Source organism: Amblyraja radiata, chromosome 9 (genome assembly GCF_010909765.2).
Source record: "Amblyraja radiata isolate CabotCenter1 chromosome 9, sAmbRad1.1.pri, whole genome shotgun sequence".
NCBI classification, from domain to species: Eukaryota; Metazoa; Chordata; class Chondrichthyes; order Rajiformes; family Rajidae; genus Amblyraja; species Amblyraja radiata.
The window spans coordinates 13,545,392-13,563,672 of NC_045964.1; the positions used below are offsets into that span (position 1 = coordinate 13,545,392).

Here is an 18,281-nt window from a genome sequence, read left to right on the forward strand (position 1 = left end):
ACTATAGAGGGCACTGTAGGTCTTTGGAACAATCGACTATTATTTTCATGGTCGTAATTAGATTTTTTAATTCCGTAATTCAAATTTATCTCCATCTACTATAGTGGTATTCACAATATTTTGTATATGTAATCGTATGCAGGACTTTGCCCTGGGTATCTATATTTTTAATCCACTGGTAATATCTTTGTGCCATTAGTTGCTCTAAGTCTACTTTTGCCAAGTCCTATTTTATGATTTTGAAATCATCTTTTCTGCACCCCAATCCATGCTCTGAAGCACCTGAACAAATCTCTTTGGACCTTTTAACGCCAGGAGATAAAAATTGTGTTTTTATTCATTAATGGAATGATTTAAAAAAAATACCAGCCAGCACACCCTTGTTGCCCTTGTATGGCTAATATACTTTGTGAATAACTAACATGTTTACATTTTCAGGTGAAGTTTCAGACTCTGAAAGGAGTAGCTCATCTTCAAGTTCCGAGTCTTCATCCTCATCGGAAGAGGAGGAGTTCCATGATGGCTATGATGATGACCTAATGGGCGATGAGGATGACAGAGCCAGGTTGGAGCAAATGACAGAGAAGGAACGGGAGCAAGAACTCTACAACCGGATAGAGAAGCGAGAGGTACTGAGGAGGAGGTAAGATGCTGAACTGAGGATATGTTGGCTGAAGCATATTATAGAGGCAGCTTTAATCCATGGTCGAGTCAGTAGGTCTCTTCCACAGATAGCAGTTAGACACTCAAGTTTTTTTAAATGCCCCCGAGCCAAGGAAGTAACATTTGAATAATTACAGAATTACAGATTGAAGATGTATGTCAAAATGTTCAAAATAACTGCTTTCTTTCGTGTGTCGTCAGTTGTAATTTGGAGTGCTACAATGGCTCGCTAGTTAAACTGCTGTACATCTCCAGCGACCAGTGTCTGAACCTCTAGTAAATTATCCCAAGTGTCTAGCTGAGTGAGAGAATCTGGGGGAGTGTGAAGAAAATATAATGGGTTAGGCAAGAATTTGTGTAAATAGCTGGTTGGTGGTCGGTGCGGATCCGGTGAGCCATAGGCCTGTTTCGGTGCTATTTCACTCTTTGACTCTATCCAAATGCTTCACAGGAGTTTTGTCAATCAAAATGTGTTATTTTCAGAAGCAGGGCAGTTGACCCAAAGCTCAGCAAGAAGTAGGTTTTAAAATGCTACAGAGGAAGAAAGGCAGATATTTAGAACATAAATTCTAGAGCTGGGTGTCGTGTGGGTGAATGTATAGCCAATATTAGTGTGCAGGGAATTTAAGGTGCAGGGATTGTCTGAGACTTGTAGACTTGGAGGAGGTTAGGTACTTTTAGTGATTCATGCACCAGAACAACTAGATCTCTCTATCCTTCATTCATTTGCAGTTTCCCTCCATTTAGATAATTTGTTGTTTCATTTCTCTTGTCAAATTGCATGACACCTCTCCACATTAATCTCTATTTCCCAGTATTTTGTTGATTCACTCAATCTATTCCATTATAATATCACTGACAAACTTGAATAAGACTAATTAATTCACCCTATCTATTCCTCCCAATATTCTACACACCTCTATACGATCAGCCCTTAGCCTCCTATGCCCCAAGGAAGAAAGTCGTGCCTAACAGCTCTCTTTAGCTTAACATCATAAATCTTCTCCGCACTCATTCCAGTTTAATGACATTTTTTACATAGCAGGGTGACCAAAATTGAACACAATACTCCCAAGTGCAGCCTCAGCAAATTGGCCACTAGCCCATTTTGTATGCTCTGCTTTTCGATTTAATGTTATCTTTGATTTCCTTTTGTCGACTGCAAATTGTGTTTCTTTCTCATGGAGTCTCATAGTTGGGATAATCTTTTGCTCAGCAATACAGACCTGTGGTTTGAATATCTTCCACTGTCTTTATGACCGAGCTTATTTATATTGTACAATCATCCCATGTACAATTAGAGTTGCCCTTATTTAAATTGAAGACACTGATTATGGACCTATTGTGTTCATCCTCAAGCTACTTTTAGAATTCCATCATTTTGTCACTAACTCCTATGGGGATCTTTAACAAGATCCCTTATAAATGTTACCACATTATGTAAAGACCAAATCTCAAATAGACTGGTCTGAGTAGATTGTTGTAAAAGCTGTAAATTTAACAACTGCAATGTACCGTTCTAAAAAGTCATCTATAGCACTGCACAAATTCCTCTATACTCTTGCCAGTTTGGTTTATCCAATCAACTGTATTATATGTTCAAATTCAAAGCATGGCAGGTTCAGCTCTGCTATGTAAACTTGCAATGATGATGTTGTGAAAAGCATAATGTTGGTTCTGGTATGCAAGCAGTATTTTAAGTGACACTGTTTTGTGGAAGAAATTGGCGGGGGGAAGACAGACCGGGAGAATAAGTCAACGGGTAACAACACAAGTTCAGTAACAAACACAACCCAACAGATAACAACACACTGAATATTTCAGTCTAGATGAGGCAGGAGCAGTTGTGCATTGTCAGGATGGTGGAGGGGGGTGTCTAGAGTTGGTACCAGTACAGCGTTTACAACAAACTTTACAAAGTAGGAACCTGCCAAGTTAACTTGGTTCAGTTATATACATAATGATGCGACCCAAGGGTCGATGGTGAACTACCTTTGACAAGGTGTGTTGGCTTATAAATAACAATGTAAAATGTGGCTAAAGATTAACAATGTCAGAATGAAACTGTGTGGGAGAGCATTGCCATATTGACTGCCATTGAGATCAGTTTCTTTCTGTGCAGTGTGTAGTGCAGAATTATTTGATTCACCTCAGGGTGAATTTGAAAATTGAGCTGGATTTCAGGTGCTACTCAAAGGATTTCTCTGATCTTTGGCAGATTTGAAATTGAAAAGAAGCTAAAGGCAGCAAAGAAAAAGGAAAAGAAAGAGAAGAAGAAGAAACTGGTGGAAGAACGTGAGAAGAAGATGCAACAGGCTCAGGAGTTGCCGGTATACTGTTTTTCCTCTTTTGAGGGTGTGCTTCCTACCAGCTGTTGCAGAGTCAGTTTGGCATTTACACCGAGACTTGGGATTTATTTTATAATAATCTGGTCTTTAGCTGAGCAGTGTTAAAATTCTCAATAGTGTGTAATTGTGCTACATGAAAGAGCACTTTCTTCCCTGTCTCCTCCGAACTGAAATAGAAAAGAGATTGCATCGTTATTACGGATCTCTTTGTAACTGATTTCAGTCATAGCGGATGGATCTACCGACCTTCATCGCTGGGCTGCCGACCCCACCGGCCCTCACCACCTCCCCAGCTACTTCCAGGCTGGACCTATTGCCCTTGGCTTCCTCTAGACTGTGCTTGCCACCGCCAACCCTTACCTCCCACGGCCCGCAACCAATGACTGCTGATCCTTGCCTCCACCAGCTGCCAACAGATTAGGGTCATCAATTTGCCTTAATTCCAGGCCCAGTTCCAGATCGAAAATCTGAAGAAGGGTCTCGACCCAACACGTCACCTATCCGTGTTTTCCAGAGATGCTGCCTGACCTGCTGAGTTACTCCAGCACTTTGTGTCTTTTTGTGTATTAGCCAACAAATGAAGTTCTTTGTTTCTGTTACTTATACAATGATACTGTATTACTCGGTAATCCCTTAATCGGTTATAGCGGACAATCTGCAATAACGGACACCGTTCCCCCTCTATGACCCATTTTAACGAGGGTTTACAGCACTCTATCTAATGATCTAGAGATACGTTCAAATACAAAATATAGAAAATCAGGAGCACGACTATGCTAATTGATCCTGAGACTGCCCAGCCATTCAATATGATCATGGCTGATCATCTAAACTCAGGAACCTGTTCCAGTTTTCTCCATACATCCCTTGATTCATCTCGCCTTAGAAAAATGTCCAGCTCTCTCTTGGATATCTTTAATGATTTGACTTCAGCTTCATTTTGTGGTAGAAAATTCCGCAGGTTCACTGCTCCGCAGAAGAATTTTCTCACCTGAGCCTTAAATGATTTTGGTCCTGTGACTCTTGGTCCTGGACTCCCTGTCAATGGGAACATCTCACTGACATGTTCCCATTGACCAGTTTTTCTTTAATTCAAGGTTTCTTGGGTACAGAACCATCAGTAGTACCAGTAGTCAAACTACACTCTCACTTAGACCCTGTACAATTTCCTGATTAGTAAGGGTGTCAAAGCTTACGGGGTGAAGGCAGTAGAATGAGGTTGAGATGGAAAGATAGATCAGCCATGGTTGAATGGCAGAATAGACATGATGGGCCGAAGGGCCTAATTCTGCTCCTCTGTCTTATGAACATGAATTGCACCTAAACACCCCACTCCTGACATTGGCCCAACCATATACAATTATGTTCAATGGCATTACTGTCACTGAGTCCTCCACCATTAACTTCCTGGAGGCTCACACTTGATCAATGATTTAGCTGGATGGGGCGATTTTTCTTCCATTTTTCAGTCACTAATGTCTCGACAAGAGCAGGACAGGGGCTAGGAAATCTAGCAGTGGGTAATGTGCCTCCTGAATGCCCAAAGCCTTTCCATCATCTGCAGGGTAAGTTAGGAGAGTAATGGATTGCTCTCCACTCACCTGGATGAGTACAACAAGAGTTAGGAAGCTGCACCTTCAAGGGCAAAGCAGGTGACGATGGGAGGGGCCTCCATAGACATGTTGAACTCCTTCAAACGTTTAAATAGCTGCTGCAAACCATGTAATCTTAACCTCATGTTATGTCCATGGCTTTGGTGCCTGGCTGGGAGTTGGCTTCAGGTGAATTTCGTTGTTGCTGTAGAGGTAGTAATGATGGTCTTCAGGGAGCAGAACACTAAAGCCTTGGCTCATACACTTGCTTGTGTCTCACACACCTCATGAGCTTTGCATAATGCAAGGCAGCGCAAAGCCTGAAACATTTTTCTTTCACCACAGATGCTGAGTGACCTGCTGAATATTATTAACATTTTCTGAAAATATCCTAAGCAACCCTTAAAAATAACAAATGAATGCTGGCCTTTCTTTGTTTGGAATCAATTTGTTATTTTTTAGGGGTTGCTGTTGATATATAATTGGGTTTTAAAGTTATAACTGCTGGATTGAGTACAAATCCCTGGCTAGGCTAATATGTTTTGTCACTGTGCAGGTGATGTCTCACAACAAAGAGCGGCGATCAAGAAGGGATGAGAAACAGGACAAGAAGTCCCAGGCTATGGAGGAGTTGAAGGCTGAAAGGGAAAAGAAGAAAAACAAAACGGGTAAGAAACAAAGGTTGCGGGTGGACAGTTTTTGTTCCCAGGATGATATTTGTATGTCCTTAACTTTCATGAAAGTTAAACAGTTGTATATTTTTGTAGTGACTTGGGAAGTGTTGTTGCAAATTAGTCATAGTGCTGTGCAACACTGAGCTAGTTACACTTGGCTGTGCCAGGCCCACATGCCACCAAGCCCTTCCTATCCACATACCTGTCCAAGTTATTGTCATATTGTACCTGCCTCTACTACTTCCTCTTCAACTCAGTCCATGCAACTGCCACCCTCTGTGTGAAAAGTCGCCTCTAGAATCTTTTCAGCAGTGGGTGATATGCTTTTCTGTCTTATGAACTTGAATTGCACCTAGACACCCTGCTCCTGACAAGACATTGTCCCTTTAGAATCTCTTTCCTTAAAACCCATGCCTTCTAGTTTTAGCGTCCCCATACCCTGGGGAAACCACTGGGTATTCGCCTTTTCTATGCCCCTCATGATTTTGTATACCTCCAAGGTCACCCATCACCCCTCAGGCCTCCTATGCTCCAGGAATAAAAGATCCAGCCTCTCCTTATAGCTCCAACCCTCCCGAGCCAGTAATATCCTGATAATTTTTTTTGATTTAAAACAAAATTAAGCTACTTTCCAATTTAATGACGTGTTCGGCTGCACAGTCAGGAGTATGGAGTGGATGGACCAGAGGGCTGAGCACACAGTCTTGAGATACCCAAATGCTAATAATTATCAAAGAGGTAGTGTTTTTGGCAATTTATACCAATTTCTTTTGATGAGGAAGTCGAGGATCCAGTTGCTAAAGTCCATGTGAACAATGTGTACTGCCTTTCCTTCAACAATCTTCTTGGTCGCTTCCTCAAAAAACAGAATCAAATTGTTAAGGCTTGATTTCTCATGCACAAAACCATGTTGACTGTACCTAATTATTCTTGCTTTCCAAATGTGTGTAGATTCTATCTCTCAAAACTCCCTCCATTATCTTGCCCATCACTGATGTACATCTCAAGGGACTGTAGTTTCTTGAGGAAAGGCACATCAATAGCCAAGCTCTAGTCTTCTAGTACCTCACCTATTTATGGCGCAGATTTCTGCTCTGGCCCCACAATTCCTGCTCTAGCTCCCCACAATGTCTTAGAATACTCTTGATCAGGTCCCAGGGATTTATCCATCATTGTGTTTTAAGAAATCCAGTGCCACCTTTTCTTTAATGTGGACCATTATGATCTTCCCTGAGTTCCCTCGCATCCATGCCATTCTCCACAATAAATGCAGATGAATAATATACATGTAACACCTCACCCTTCTCCTGGGTCTTCATAATCTCTGATTATGTCCTTCTCGTGTTTCCATCCTGCTCATTCTAATTGCTCATTTTCATGTGCCTAATTTCCCTTAATTTTCAGGCTGTCAGCTCATCCGTTCCCCCACTCTCTACACACTCTCCCTTTAGTTATTCACTTTTCTAAGCAGAGTGGAAGATGAGGGCAACAGATTGATATTTATCATCGAGAGTATGAGGTTTTGTTGTGTCGAGGTTGATAGAAAGCAACGCTGAAAATGTTTGGTGTTGACAGGTGGTTGGGGCTAGGAGAGCAACTTGGAGGATGAAGTGCCAGATGAATAAGAATGAGACCATGGTGTATTGGGTACTACACTGCCTGCCGTCATCTTATGGGTGAGGGACATTGCATTATGATGCCCTGAGACTTTGTGGTATTTTTCTATAGCATGGTCACTGGCTTAAGATTCAAATGAAGAATACAAGGTTTGCCACTTTTCAATTATCTTTTAATCACACAAAGTGTATTGGTGCGAGAACCTATGTTGTGGCAGCATGTATATTATGAGTGATCAGAAATGCAGAGAAAGCCAACTATCTTTGGTGTGGTTGAAAAGAAGACCAATAGAAACAGCGTTGGAAAATATAGATCCTTGCAAGTGTGATCAATGGCATGGTTGTGTGCAAGGAAAAGTAAATAACTTGAATGGATACAGAACATGCCAGCGTGGCATGGTCGCTAGTTGTATAGGTGGTGGTGATAAGCCTAAGAGGAGAGCAGGAAATTGTTATGTGACTGAGGAACATGTGATCACGAGGGGGAAAAACATTACATTTGAAGAGAATGTACAACACATAAACAGCCCTTAAGCTTACCAAGCACCTATTTATTGTCGGTTGACTATCGAGTATGATGATATCCATGAGGTGTTGCACAGAACCTAGGTGATAGAGATTAAGGTAGATGAGCTGTGGCACTGGAACAGCCCCACTTTCTTGGCTGTTGGCATGATGAGGTGTTACCATGGGTAACTTTGACTGCAGTGGGTGGCCAGTACTTTTTCCCTGCCTGGATGCAACCGTTGCATTCCACACTGCACTACAGGGCCGTCTTTCTGGTTGGTGATTTCCTCTGCATAATCTGTCGGAACAATCTTAACGTGTTGGATGAGCAAGTCCCTATTTCATTGATGGTTTGAGTCCCAACAACTACACTCAGCTGGTTTAAGCCTTTGCCTGGGTGTGGGTGCTGTGTGATGCAAACAGCATCTTGAAGTTCAGGTGAGAGCTAAGTATCAGGTGGGGATCGATGGTAGACAAGCAGTCCTGATAAAGGAATGGTAAGCTTCTCAACTAAAGGTACTACCCTTACCCGAGCACCCCATTTGTTCCTATATATATCAACGTGCAAATAGCTAGTTTGGGAATTGAATGTTGTTTCTTTCAGCGGAACTATTGGCCAGAAAGCAGCCTCTAAAAGCCAGCGAAGTTTATTCTGATGATGAAGAAGAGGAAGAGGAGGAGCAGTCAAGTGTGAAGAGTGATCGATCGTCCAGGTCTTCATCTTCTGATGAAGAAGAAGAGTAAGTTCTTGGATGAATGCAGCTGTGACCTATCCACGTTGACTAGCTGGTGGTAATTAGGATTATGTTGTGTTTAGCTTTAAAAAATTTGGCAAATAGAATAAATCTATGCTAAAATCTCAGCGACGTCGGCAGTGAGCGGCCATTGAGCGGGAACCCTCCGAGTAATATGGATTAGGAAAAGCTGCTAAATGCTTCCACAGATGTCTAGCAGCATGTTGAAATCTGCTCTCGATGAAAGGGGAGCAATGGTGAATTAGAGGGGTTGCGTTGTTGGACCTTATAGAGGAGGTAACAGTGTATTGATGAGGGCAGTGTAGTAGAAGTGGTTGACATGGACATCAAAGTCCCATATGGGAGATTGGCCCAAAACATTAGAGCTCCTGGGACCCAGGGCAGGTTAGCCAATTAGATCAATGATTGACTTGGCAATGGGAGACAGCCTTGCTACAGGGTTTTTTGTGATTGAAAAAGCTGTAATAATTGGTGCACTACACAGATTGATGCTGGGGCCCTTGTTGTTTGCAACGTGGATGTAGGAGGCGTGATCAATGAAATTGACTATTACATGCAGATTGGTGGAGATGTTAACAGTGTGGAGGGTGGTCTTGGGCTACAGAGTACTGACTGCAATTCTAGCACCACTTTTGGAATGGTAGCACCAGAGAGGGCACAGTAAAGATTTACCACAGTGTTACCTGGAATGGAATAGTTCATTTATGAGGAGAGACTGGAGAGGCTGTCTGTTCGCCTTGGATTGAAGATGAGGAGGGTCATGATTGAGTTGTATAAAATTGAAGACTGCAAGAACCATTTGCCTATATCAGAGGTAAATAAAACTAGAGGATGAATATTTTAGGGCAAGAGATTTGAGGAGGTCTGAGAGGGACTATTTTCACCAAGTACCTAAAATGCTTGAGTGAGTGGCGGAAACTAATGGCATTTAAGGAGCAAGCGCTTGAATTACCTTGGCATAGAAATCTACAGGACAAGTGCAAGAAGATGGGATTAATATAGATGGGTGCCCACTGGTAAGAGTGGGCATGGTGGGCCGAATGGACTGTTTTCATGCTTCTGATTCTGTTTCTCGAATGGAAGAAAGCATAGCAAAGGCGACTTAAGCCTGTGTATTTTAAGAAATAACACAAGCAAGAGCAGGACTTTTACCCTTCTAATATTGCTCAGCATTCATTAAGATCGTGGATAGGACAGGTTTGGAGGGATAAGGACCAAATTTTGGCAGGTGGGACTAGTAGCTGGGACATATTGGCCTGCATGGGCAAGTTGAGCTGAAGGGCCTGTTTCCATGCTGTATCACTCTATGACTATCATGGTTGATCTTCTCAGTGTAATTTTTCTGTACTACACCTGTATCCCTTGATTCCGTTGATGTCTGGAAATCTATTGTCTGTTTCGAATGAACACAGCCTCCACGGTCCCATGGAACAGAGTTTGAAAGAGATACCACCTTCCACAGTCATTTCTCCTCAACTTAGTCCTAACTGACCTGACCTTTTTCTGTTAGAGCGCTAATGTTGTGTTAACATTGTTACAAACCTGGAGAAGTTATGATGATGATTTTAATCAAAGATTGTAGTTTTGTACCTTGTCAATTGGCAATTACTCAGGTTAAGTTTGTTTGCAACAAATTGAAGATGAGTCCTAATACTGGTTTTGACTCATGCATTTAGTACATTTGTGGATTGCAATTAAAAGCGGCCCGTGGCTGTTTTGATATTGTTTGTTATCTTGTGCTTTATTGCAAGATTAATTTGGGTTATTTTTACTTGGACAGAAAAGAGGATGTTCCAGCCAAGTCACTGCCTGTCACTTTGCCAGAGGACCTCAACAAAATCAGGCTTTCAAGGTATAAACTGGAGCGATGGTGTCACATGCCATTTTTTTCCAAAACGGCAGTCGGTTGCTTTGTCCGAATTGGCATTGGAAACAGCAATGGGAAGCCAGTGTACAGGGTAAGTGTGGAGCCATGATTGTAGATGTTTGGGGTTGGTGTGGAGGTGACCATCCATTGCTTATCATTCATGTCAGGGTGAATCGCTGAGAATTGATCATGGGTGATGTACTTCCTATCACTTGGATAATTTACACTTTGAAACAAATTCCTTACCTAAGGTCGATACACTTGCCATAGAGCGGTCATGTTCAAATTTATCCTGTCATTCATTGATACATTTCTGGGCATTAAGGGAATTGAGGAATAATGCAGGGAGATGGTGATGGGGCATAACATCTTCGTGAAGTATGATTGAGAAGGCTCAAAAGGAATCAAATGGTCTCTTGCTTCCGCAATGGTTGCAACTTAACCATGTTTCCATCTCTTGAAGCTCCTCTTTTAGTTTGCACCTCCCTCTTTGCTAGTTTGCTTGAATGGTCAATTCTTGTTTAACTCCACCTAAGACTTGGCCACTTCTGTAGGGGATGTGTTGGAATAGCCCTACAGCTTTCACCCTGCTGTGTGCCCATGATTGCTGTCTTTGTATCGGTGCTTCTCTGATTGCAGAGAATTTACTTCATTTTTGTAGAACTCAAAATTAAATAACTTAAAAAAATTATTCCCTTGTGTCTTTTGAGATCGATTCATGATGTTGTGTCTCTTACCGTTACTAGATTTGGTGTCCCACACTGCAGCGCTTCCATGTTGTTGTCACTGTGCCTCTGAGATACTATCCGATTTGTGTGGCTGGCAATTCTTAATAATCGCTCTTAACTTCCAGGTTGCAGAGATCACCGGTGTTGTAGAGACTGGAAAGGTTTATCAGCTGGGTACTTCCAGGACAAACAAAGGCCTGCAGTTACGGTAGGTAGCAGAGAATAAGGATTCTAGCATTGCATCCATCCGTCAAACAAGATAGTGCTACTGACTTCAGGAGAGCAAATTTAGGCAATCCTGAGAAATTAGCTGGTGAAATGAAAGTCTTCATGTGGTATTGCACTCAGCTGGAGAGGAGGAGATGGATTATTCTCTTTACAGCAGCATTTGGCAACCACTGTGAAAAGGTTATCTTTTAACTTAATGAACAGGTTGACTTTTTAATAAACAGCCAACTCACAATACGGTTTGGTAGACAAATTCAAAACATTACTAATTATCGGCCGATGGAAATGGCAAGGAAAACCCCAGCCAAGTGAGCAACACGGACACTTGGCTGTCCTCTCTCCACTTCCCTGAACACAGAATTAAATGGTATTTTATACTGTTCTTTTGACACCTAAGCACATTCTAAAGATGTTAGTCATGGTCAGAGGTACAGTGAATGCACATTACTAAGGATGCTTCTGACTTTGTCTCTTGTCAATCATCAGTCGCACCAAATGCATCCTGTCATTTGGTACATGGCTGTTGCATCAAAGGCATTGGTCATTTGGTTCAAGGCAGTCACATATCAAAGGCATCTTGTCACTACACGCTTCAAAGGCATCAGACATTGTCTCAATACACAGCAACCTGGGGCAAGTCTGGGCTTACCTTTCTGTATCAATCTACTGGAGAAAAGCCTGCTTTGAGACTAAATAGAAGTGTAATCTAGCCCAGGAATCCATTTAATATTTTTAACATCATTCAGCCTTATCAACTGTGCTGCAAATGACTGATATTTATGCAGTGGAGTTGTATGCGACTGGTCTCCACTCACTGCATTTTACAAGTAAAATTGCCCTTCGCTTGTTAGAAGCTGCCGCAGTTTTGCTATTCCCTGAACAGATTTGTTTGCTAAATAACATGATATTCTGCTTACAAACGACTGAGTCATATCTCCAGTGCTGCCACCAACTCGCTGGCTAATACATTCTGTTATAGAGTACGATATAAATGTGTTCAAAGATAGAACAATTTATTTACTCTTTACAACAACTGTAAATGTAACAATCGGAGCAGATCACCTTCAGTAACAAAATACTGCACATCATATCTATGAATTATACCTTACAATTGGAATAGGATTAAGATTTGGAAGTGCTGGTGCAGGATTTCCAAAAGGTTAATATGCAACTTGAGTGGATAGCTGCAAATTGAGAGGACTAGAATATGAAAGCAAGGCTGTAATGTTGAGCCTTTATCTCCAGTGGTCAGACCACATTTGGAATATTGTGAGCAGTTTTGGGCCCTATATCTGAGGAATAATGTGCTGGCATTGGAGAGGGTACAAGGGAAATTTACGAGGATTTTCCTGGGGATGATTGGCTTAATGTTTTGAGGAGTGTTTGAGAAACCTGTGCTCTCTGGGGTTTAGAAGGATGGGGGAGGGGGGGATTTCTGAAAAGTTGTGAATAATGAAAGACCTAGATAAAGTGGATGTTGAGAGGATGTTTCCAGTAAGTGGAGAATCTAGGACCAGAGGGCTCAACTTGCTTTAGAATGGAGATGAAGAGGAATTTCATTAACCAGAAGGTGGTGAAGCAGAGAGTAGGAAGAATGACTGGATGGATCACTCTTTGATTATGTTGGCTCCTTTACCGCGGCAGCGTGAAGTGTACATGAAGTCATTGGTGGGAAGTCTCGTCTGTGTAATGGACTGGGCTACATCTATCACTCTGCAATTCCTCTGAGTTCCCAAACCAAACTGTTCAACACATGGCTAAGAAGCTGGTGCCTGAGAGAGGGCTTCAATCACTGGATTATTGGGCTCCTTTCCAGGGCAGGTGAGACGTGAACAAGAGTTCACTAAGACTACCCTGGGGGGGAGGGGGGTAATTGTAACTCCATAAGTTTTAAAATAATTATAAATAAGGATAAGTATAAGAAGGAACTGCAGATGCTAGTTTAAACCGAAGAAAAACACCAAAAGCTGGAATAACTCAGGGAGACGGGCAGCATCTCTGGAGAGAAGGAATGGGTGAGAGACCCTTCTTCAGACTGGTTGGGGATAAAGGAAATGAGAGATTTTGACCTGGCTCTTGGAAAGTAACAAATCACAAGAGGGCAAATTACAATATTATGAGGCAGAAGCTAAAGAGGGTGAATTGTGAGCAGCTGTTATTGAATAAGTCCAGCTGAGTTGCTCCAGCTTTTTGTGTCTATCTTTGGTGTAAACCAGCGTCTGCAGTTCATGCACATGATCAGAGTTCAGAACTGGCATGTCCAGGCAGGAGGGGAGGTGAGGATGGTAAGGTAAGGGAACGTTGGATAATGAAAGAGGTTGTAAATTTGGTCAAAAAGATAAAGGAAGCATGTTGGTTTTCAGAAGATGAAGTCAGTCAGGATCTTTGAGGAATATAAAGAAAACAGGAAAGAACTGGGGCCATAAAAATGTCTTCGGCAAGTAGGCTTAAAAAATACCACAGCATTTTATACATTTAAAAAAAGACTCCCACAGCCACCTTGCCTCCTGCAAGGATTCCAGTTCCTCCACCTCTCGCATTTTTCCCACATGAACTGAGTTTCTGTGCAGGTCATCTGAATTTCCTTCCTCCTTCATGAACCGTGGCTCCACCATTGTGACAGAGCTCTCTGTCACAGTGCATCTCATGCTCTTCCCGAACCTCTGCTCTAACCTCCTTCGCTTCGACTGGGAGCATTAACTCTTTTTTTCTCTGTCCAGGATTGCTATCTGACCTGCTGAGTGTTTTCAGCGCCTTATGTTCCACTGTTCTGCATGTCAGAGAATTAAAGACCTATACAGCATGCAAACAAGGCCCTTCTCTATGCTGACCAAGCCTGCATACTGGACTAGTCCTATTTGCCTGCATTTGGCCAATGGGCCTCTAAACCCTTCTTACCCTTCTTATCAATCCATCTATTATCTATTTGAATGTCTTTTAAAAGCCATATTTGACCTCCTTTCTTTCTCGCATACTACTTTCTCCTTGAATGCATCTGTGTTGTCTACCCAAGTGAAATGAGAGTGCACATCGCACAAACAAGCCTCTGAGTTCTCATTCCTTTGTTGCAAAGCACATCTCGCATTGGAGGGGAAAGGAGAGGAAGGTGCCTGTGTGGTTTGTGGAAAAACCCAGTTGGAAGCAAGCTCTCCATTTTAGGGATTGTCTGGACAAGTTTCTCTAAATTCCCCACAAGAATAATTAGTGGCAATTTTGTATTCAGTCTGAAGAAGGGTTTCGACCCGAAACGTTGCCTATTTCCTTCGCTCCATAGATGCTGCCTCACACGATGAGTTTCTCCAGCATTTTTGTCTACCTTCGTATTTATGACCCTAGTTTTGGTGTTTGTGTAGAAAATTCATTGTTTTTCTCCTTGAAAACGATGACCCTTCCAGTGATATAACACCTTTGAGATAAGGGGGGATTTTAGTACTTTTTTTGTAATATGTGATTGGAGTGGGTGTCAAATCATATGCAGCAAGCAGGTGTGTTATGGTGCAGCAGTCAAGAATTGGTTTCACCCTTTCCTTTCACTTGTCTATGGAGGTCAATGTGATGCATCTGTGGCCTTGGGCTCCATCCAAGAATCTGAACTTGGGGCTTGTTCATTTCTCTGGATGATTGGCTACTGCTCATGAGAGAGAATTGAAAAAAGTTGGACTGTGGGATATGCAGCGCTCAAACATTTCTGGAATTAAATATATATATTTAGTTTCATTTTTATATCTTACATTGCTGTTTTTGAAAACTTTAATACATTTACCTTTTTTTCAGTCATGGTTCAGATGAGCGGGTGTTTCGACTTGAGTTTGTGTCGAACCAGGAGTTCACAGAAACCGAGTTCATGAAGTGGAGAGAAACCGTGAGTTCTGTGGTGAAGCTGTTTTGTCTTTCGAAAAACTGCAAAAAATGTGTTTGCCATCTGGCATCGATGATCTGCAGCCCGATGTTTTAATCTATGCTCTGCACCTGAAGGATCTGAATACTGAATGTAAATATTTCTAATGTTCCATTGTCACTGCTGAACAGACCAAATGCGAAGTGGCATTAAATTCTTCAGTGTTGTAGATAGTCTAACCCCTGGCTTTCATTGTTTCAGATAATGTTGGGAGGAATGCAGTTACCGACAATGGATGAAGTTAACAAGAAGGAGCAGCAGATCAAGCAGGCACTGGAGTATAAATTCAATGATCGTGACATTGAAGAGGTAAACGATAGAAAGAGTTATATCCCCTTTTTCTTTTCTATATTATGTGGTTTATTTTGTATCTAAACATTCCACTCAGGTGAACACAACAAATCTGTCCTTTATCCCTTTGGAAGAGGCAGAAAGTTACTTCATGAATTCTGCAACACTTACAACTGTGGTAGAGCAGCTGCCTCAGAGCTAGGGGCCAGGACTCGATCCTGACTACGAGTGTTACCTGTGCAGAGTTGGTACATTCTCCCTGTGATTGCGTGGGTTTCCTCCAGGTGCTCCCAGGTGCTCTGGTTTCCTTACACATTCCAAAGACTTGTAGGTTTATTGGCATCTATGAATTGACCCTAGTGTGTAGGATGTAAAAGTGGGATGACACGGAACCATCGTACGGGTGATCGATGGTCGGCATGGATTTGGTGGGTCGATGAACCTTTTTCTACTCTGTATCTCTAACCTAAAGTAAACTGGATAAGAAGCAGAATCTAAAACTGGAGCACATTGCCAGTCCAGAAAAACCTTGTACCATATTCTGCACCTTCTGCCTTGAGTTAAATATTTAATTGCCAGTTAGTGGCATTTTCATTGTTTGGACGTATCTCTGTGAGCAATTTATTTCATGTTGGTCCAGTGTAGCTGTGAACAGTAAATTTTTGCTTCAACCAATTCCATAAGTGAACGGTCTGATACGTAGCCTGATGCCAGGAATAATTTTATAACTCCTTAAATGATGTGTTTTCTTTGCAAGATTGCCAGTGTTGGGTCAAAATTGAGTAATTCACTGACCATTGCAAAATGTTTAATTTCATTCTGAGCTCAATGAAGATTTCCATGCCTGAATGTGACAATTCCACACAATATTCAGGCATGGGCTACAAAGTGGCAGATAACATCTGTCGCAAATGAGCCATCCAATGACCACCTCCAGTAGGAGCATCTAAACCATGCACTCCACATTCAACGATTTAACTATTGCTGAATCCCCCACCATCACATTCCTGCCAATCGCCATTGACTGTCAAACTGTGGAAAAAGAGCAAATTGAAGTCTGGGTGTCTTGTTGAAAGTGACTCGCCACCTGCATAAGTTTATAATGCACAAATCCACTCAAGCTTGCATCAATCTGAGCAAACCAATTTGATTTATTCCAAAACAACACTGTGCTGGAGTAACTCAGTGGGCCAGCCAGCATCTCTGGAGCACATGGATAGGTTCCAGCAATCTACAGCTCCGTGTGTCCACAACTCACTTTAAAGTCATCCCATTATAATCATTCACATTCCCGGCCATCTCATTCACAGTTTGCACAGCAGTTACTCACCCAGGCCAGTCCTGTAACCTCCCCCCAAGCCGAGGACCCATGCTACAAGGTTCACCTCCTTCATTAGAATTTTCAAATTAATTCATCAAGTAGAATTGCCATGTGCACAAGTACGATGAGGCACACGTACAAAGAAAATCTTGCGTGTAACAGTGTCATAGATTATGTAGACACAAATAACACACAATACCAAATTAAACACAAGTTTGACAATTCTGAGAAAAGTGAAAGATCTTGCAAAAATCCAAGACAGTAGTGCAATTAGAGAACAAGTCCTTGCTGAGTGTAAATCATGGAATTCCTGCCCCAAAGCATTGTGAGTAAATCTTTATCGGATGTATTGCAGATGTTCAGGATGAAACTCTCGTCCCAAAACAATGTTACTTAGGTATGATGCTGAATTATTAAAATACTGGGGAATAAAGATGAAAATACACAGACATTGTAACTGGACATGTTACAATGTTGTTGGTCAGCACAAGCACTTCAAAGATGCTAGGTACTAAAACCAAACTGAGGATCAAACATGGGGCCATTCATTTACCTGTGCTGTTGGAGATAACAGAGTCCAAATGACATCTGTTCAACATCGTGGGTGCATGTTCATGACGATTGAGCTGTTTTGTAAAAACTTTCTCACTTTAAAAGAGTATGTCACCTTAGAATAAAATCTTTGTCATCAATGTTGAGCCGTGCTGTCGTCTTATTGCAGATTGTGAAAGAAAAGGATCGATTCAGGAAAGCACCCTCCAATTACGCCATGAAAAAGACTCAACTCATGAAAGAAAAGGTGGGTGGAAATGTGTGGGTGGTATTCAATTATTGATTTTTGCTTAGTGCAATTTATTTTTAAGGTGCATGCTATTTTATTTAAAAATGCTTTCATGTTCAATTGTAGACTCATCGGGTTATAGCATAGAATTGGGCCCTTCAGCCCAAATTGTTCACTCTGACCAGGTTGGCATTGTGGGCTGATCATGTTTGACTTTATTTGATCCATACCCTTATAACTCTTCCTATCCATATTTTTGTCCAAATGTCTCATCCTTGAGTTTATCATCCAGAGAGAACAGATAACCATTTGTTACAGTTAATTGGAGCCATTAATAATAAAGAACAGGAGCCTTCAATGAATTGTATTAATATTGCATGATCCTGCAATTTACCTCTAATATAAATACAAGGAATCACAGTGTGCAGTGTCCAGGAGACCTCTATATGGAGTTGTGCCTTCTTGACACATGTACTTGGAACAGATCGGTGACTTGCCATAATGGGTTCAAGTTATTACAGACTGGTCAGCAAAGCTATCCACAGTATTTTCACAGACCTTTTGATTAGACTAAAAATAATGGAAGTGGATGAAGGTAACAGTGTAGGAAATCTTGATCTATGTACTCAAAAGTGGAGGAGGAGTGTTTGAGATGTTATTGAGGACCTCCATGCCATGTATCTGGCATAGTGGTAGTTGCATGCCAAACCACACCATAATTGTGGTCTTTTGTTGTTACATTAACATTGATGTCATCCATAATCAAGAGGGAATGAAAGTCAAAGACCTGCAGAAAAACAAATTGGGATGAGAATGTTAACATAATAGGTTGAAGCTGCTTTGTCTGATCTAGTCTCTGGTTTGAAATGTTAACTATTTCTCTTAGGACTGCCTCAAAAAAGGGTTTTGCCCTCGAGGTTGATAATGATGTAGGTAAAGTGAGGTTGTAATGGCATGACTTGAAAAGAAAGTGAAACGGGTGAAAGTTCCGATGCATTCAAGGCAAGGCAGA

At 41.6% G+C, this 18,281-nt stretch overlaps 1 protein-coding gene across 3 annotated transcripts in view; it reads left to right on the forward strand.

Annotated features, from left to right (window-relative positions):
• rtf1 (RTF1 homolog, Paf1/RNA polymerase II complex component) overlaps nucleotides 1-18,281 on the forward strand; it is a 67,539-nt gene that overhangs the window by 38,440 nt on the left and 10,818 nt on the right. For all 3 annotated transcript variants that reach the window (XR_004413054.1, XM_033026709.1, XM_033026710.1), the window contains exons 4-12: nucleotides 439-643; nucleotides 2,882-2,993; nucleotides 5,160-5,271; nucleotides 8,005-8,140; nucleotides 9,936-10,113; nucleotides 10,876-10,958; nucleotides 14,753-14,840; nucleotides 15,078-15,185; nucleotides 17,210-17,287. Coding sequence is in view for 2 of the 3 variants with exons in the window: in XM_033026709.1 (XP_032882600.1) it covers nucleotides 439-643; nucleotides 2,882-2,993; nucleotides 5,160-5,271; nucleotides 8,005-8,140; nucleotides 9,936-10,113; nucleotides 10,876-10,958; nucleotides 14,753-14,840; nucleotides 15,078-15,185; nucleotides 17,210-17,287 (1,100 nt within the window). In the remaining variant the exon portion in view is untranslated. The remainder of the gene's footprint in view (nucleotides 1-438; nucleotides 644-2,881; nucleotides 2,994-5,159; nucleotides 5,272-8,004; nucleotides 8,141-9,935; nucleotides 10,114-10,875; nucleotides 10,959-14,752; nucleotides 14,841-15,077; nucleotides 15,186-17,209; nucleotides 17,288-18,281) is intronic.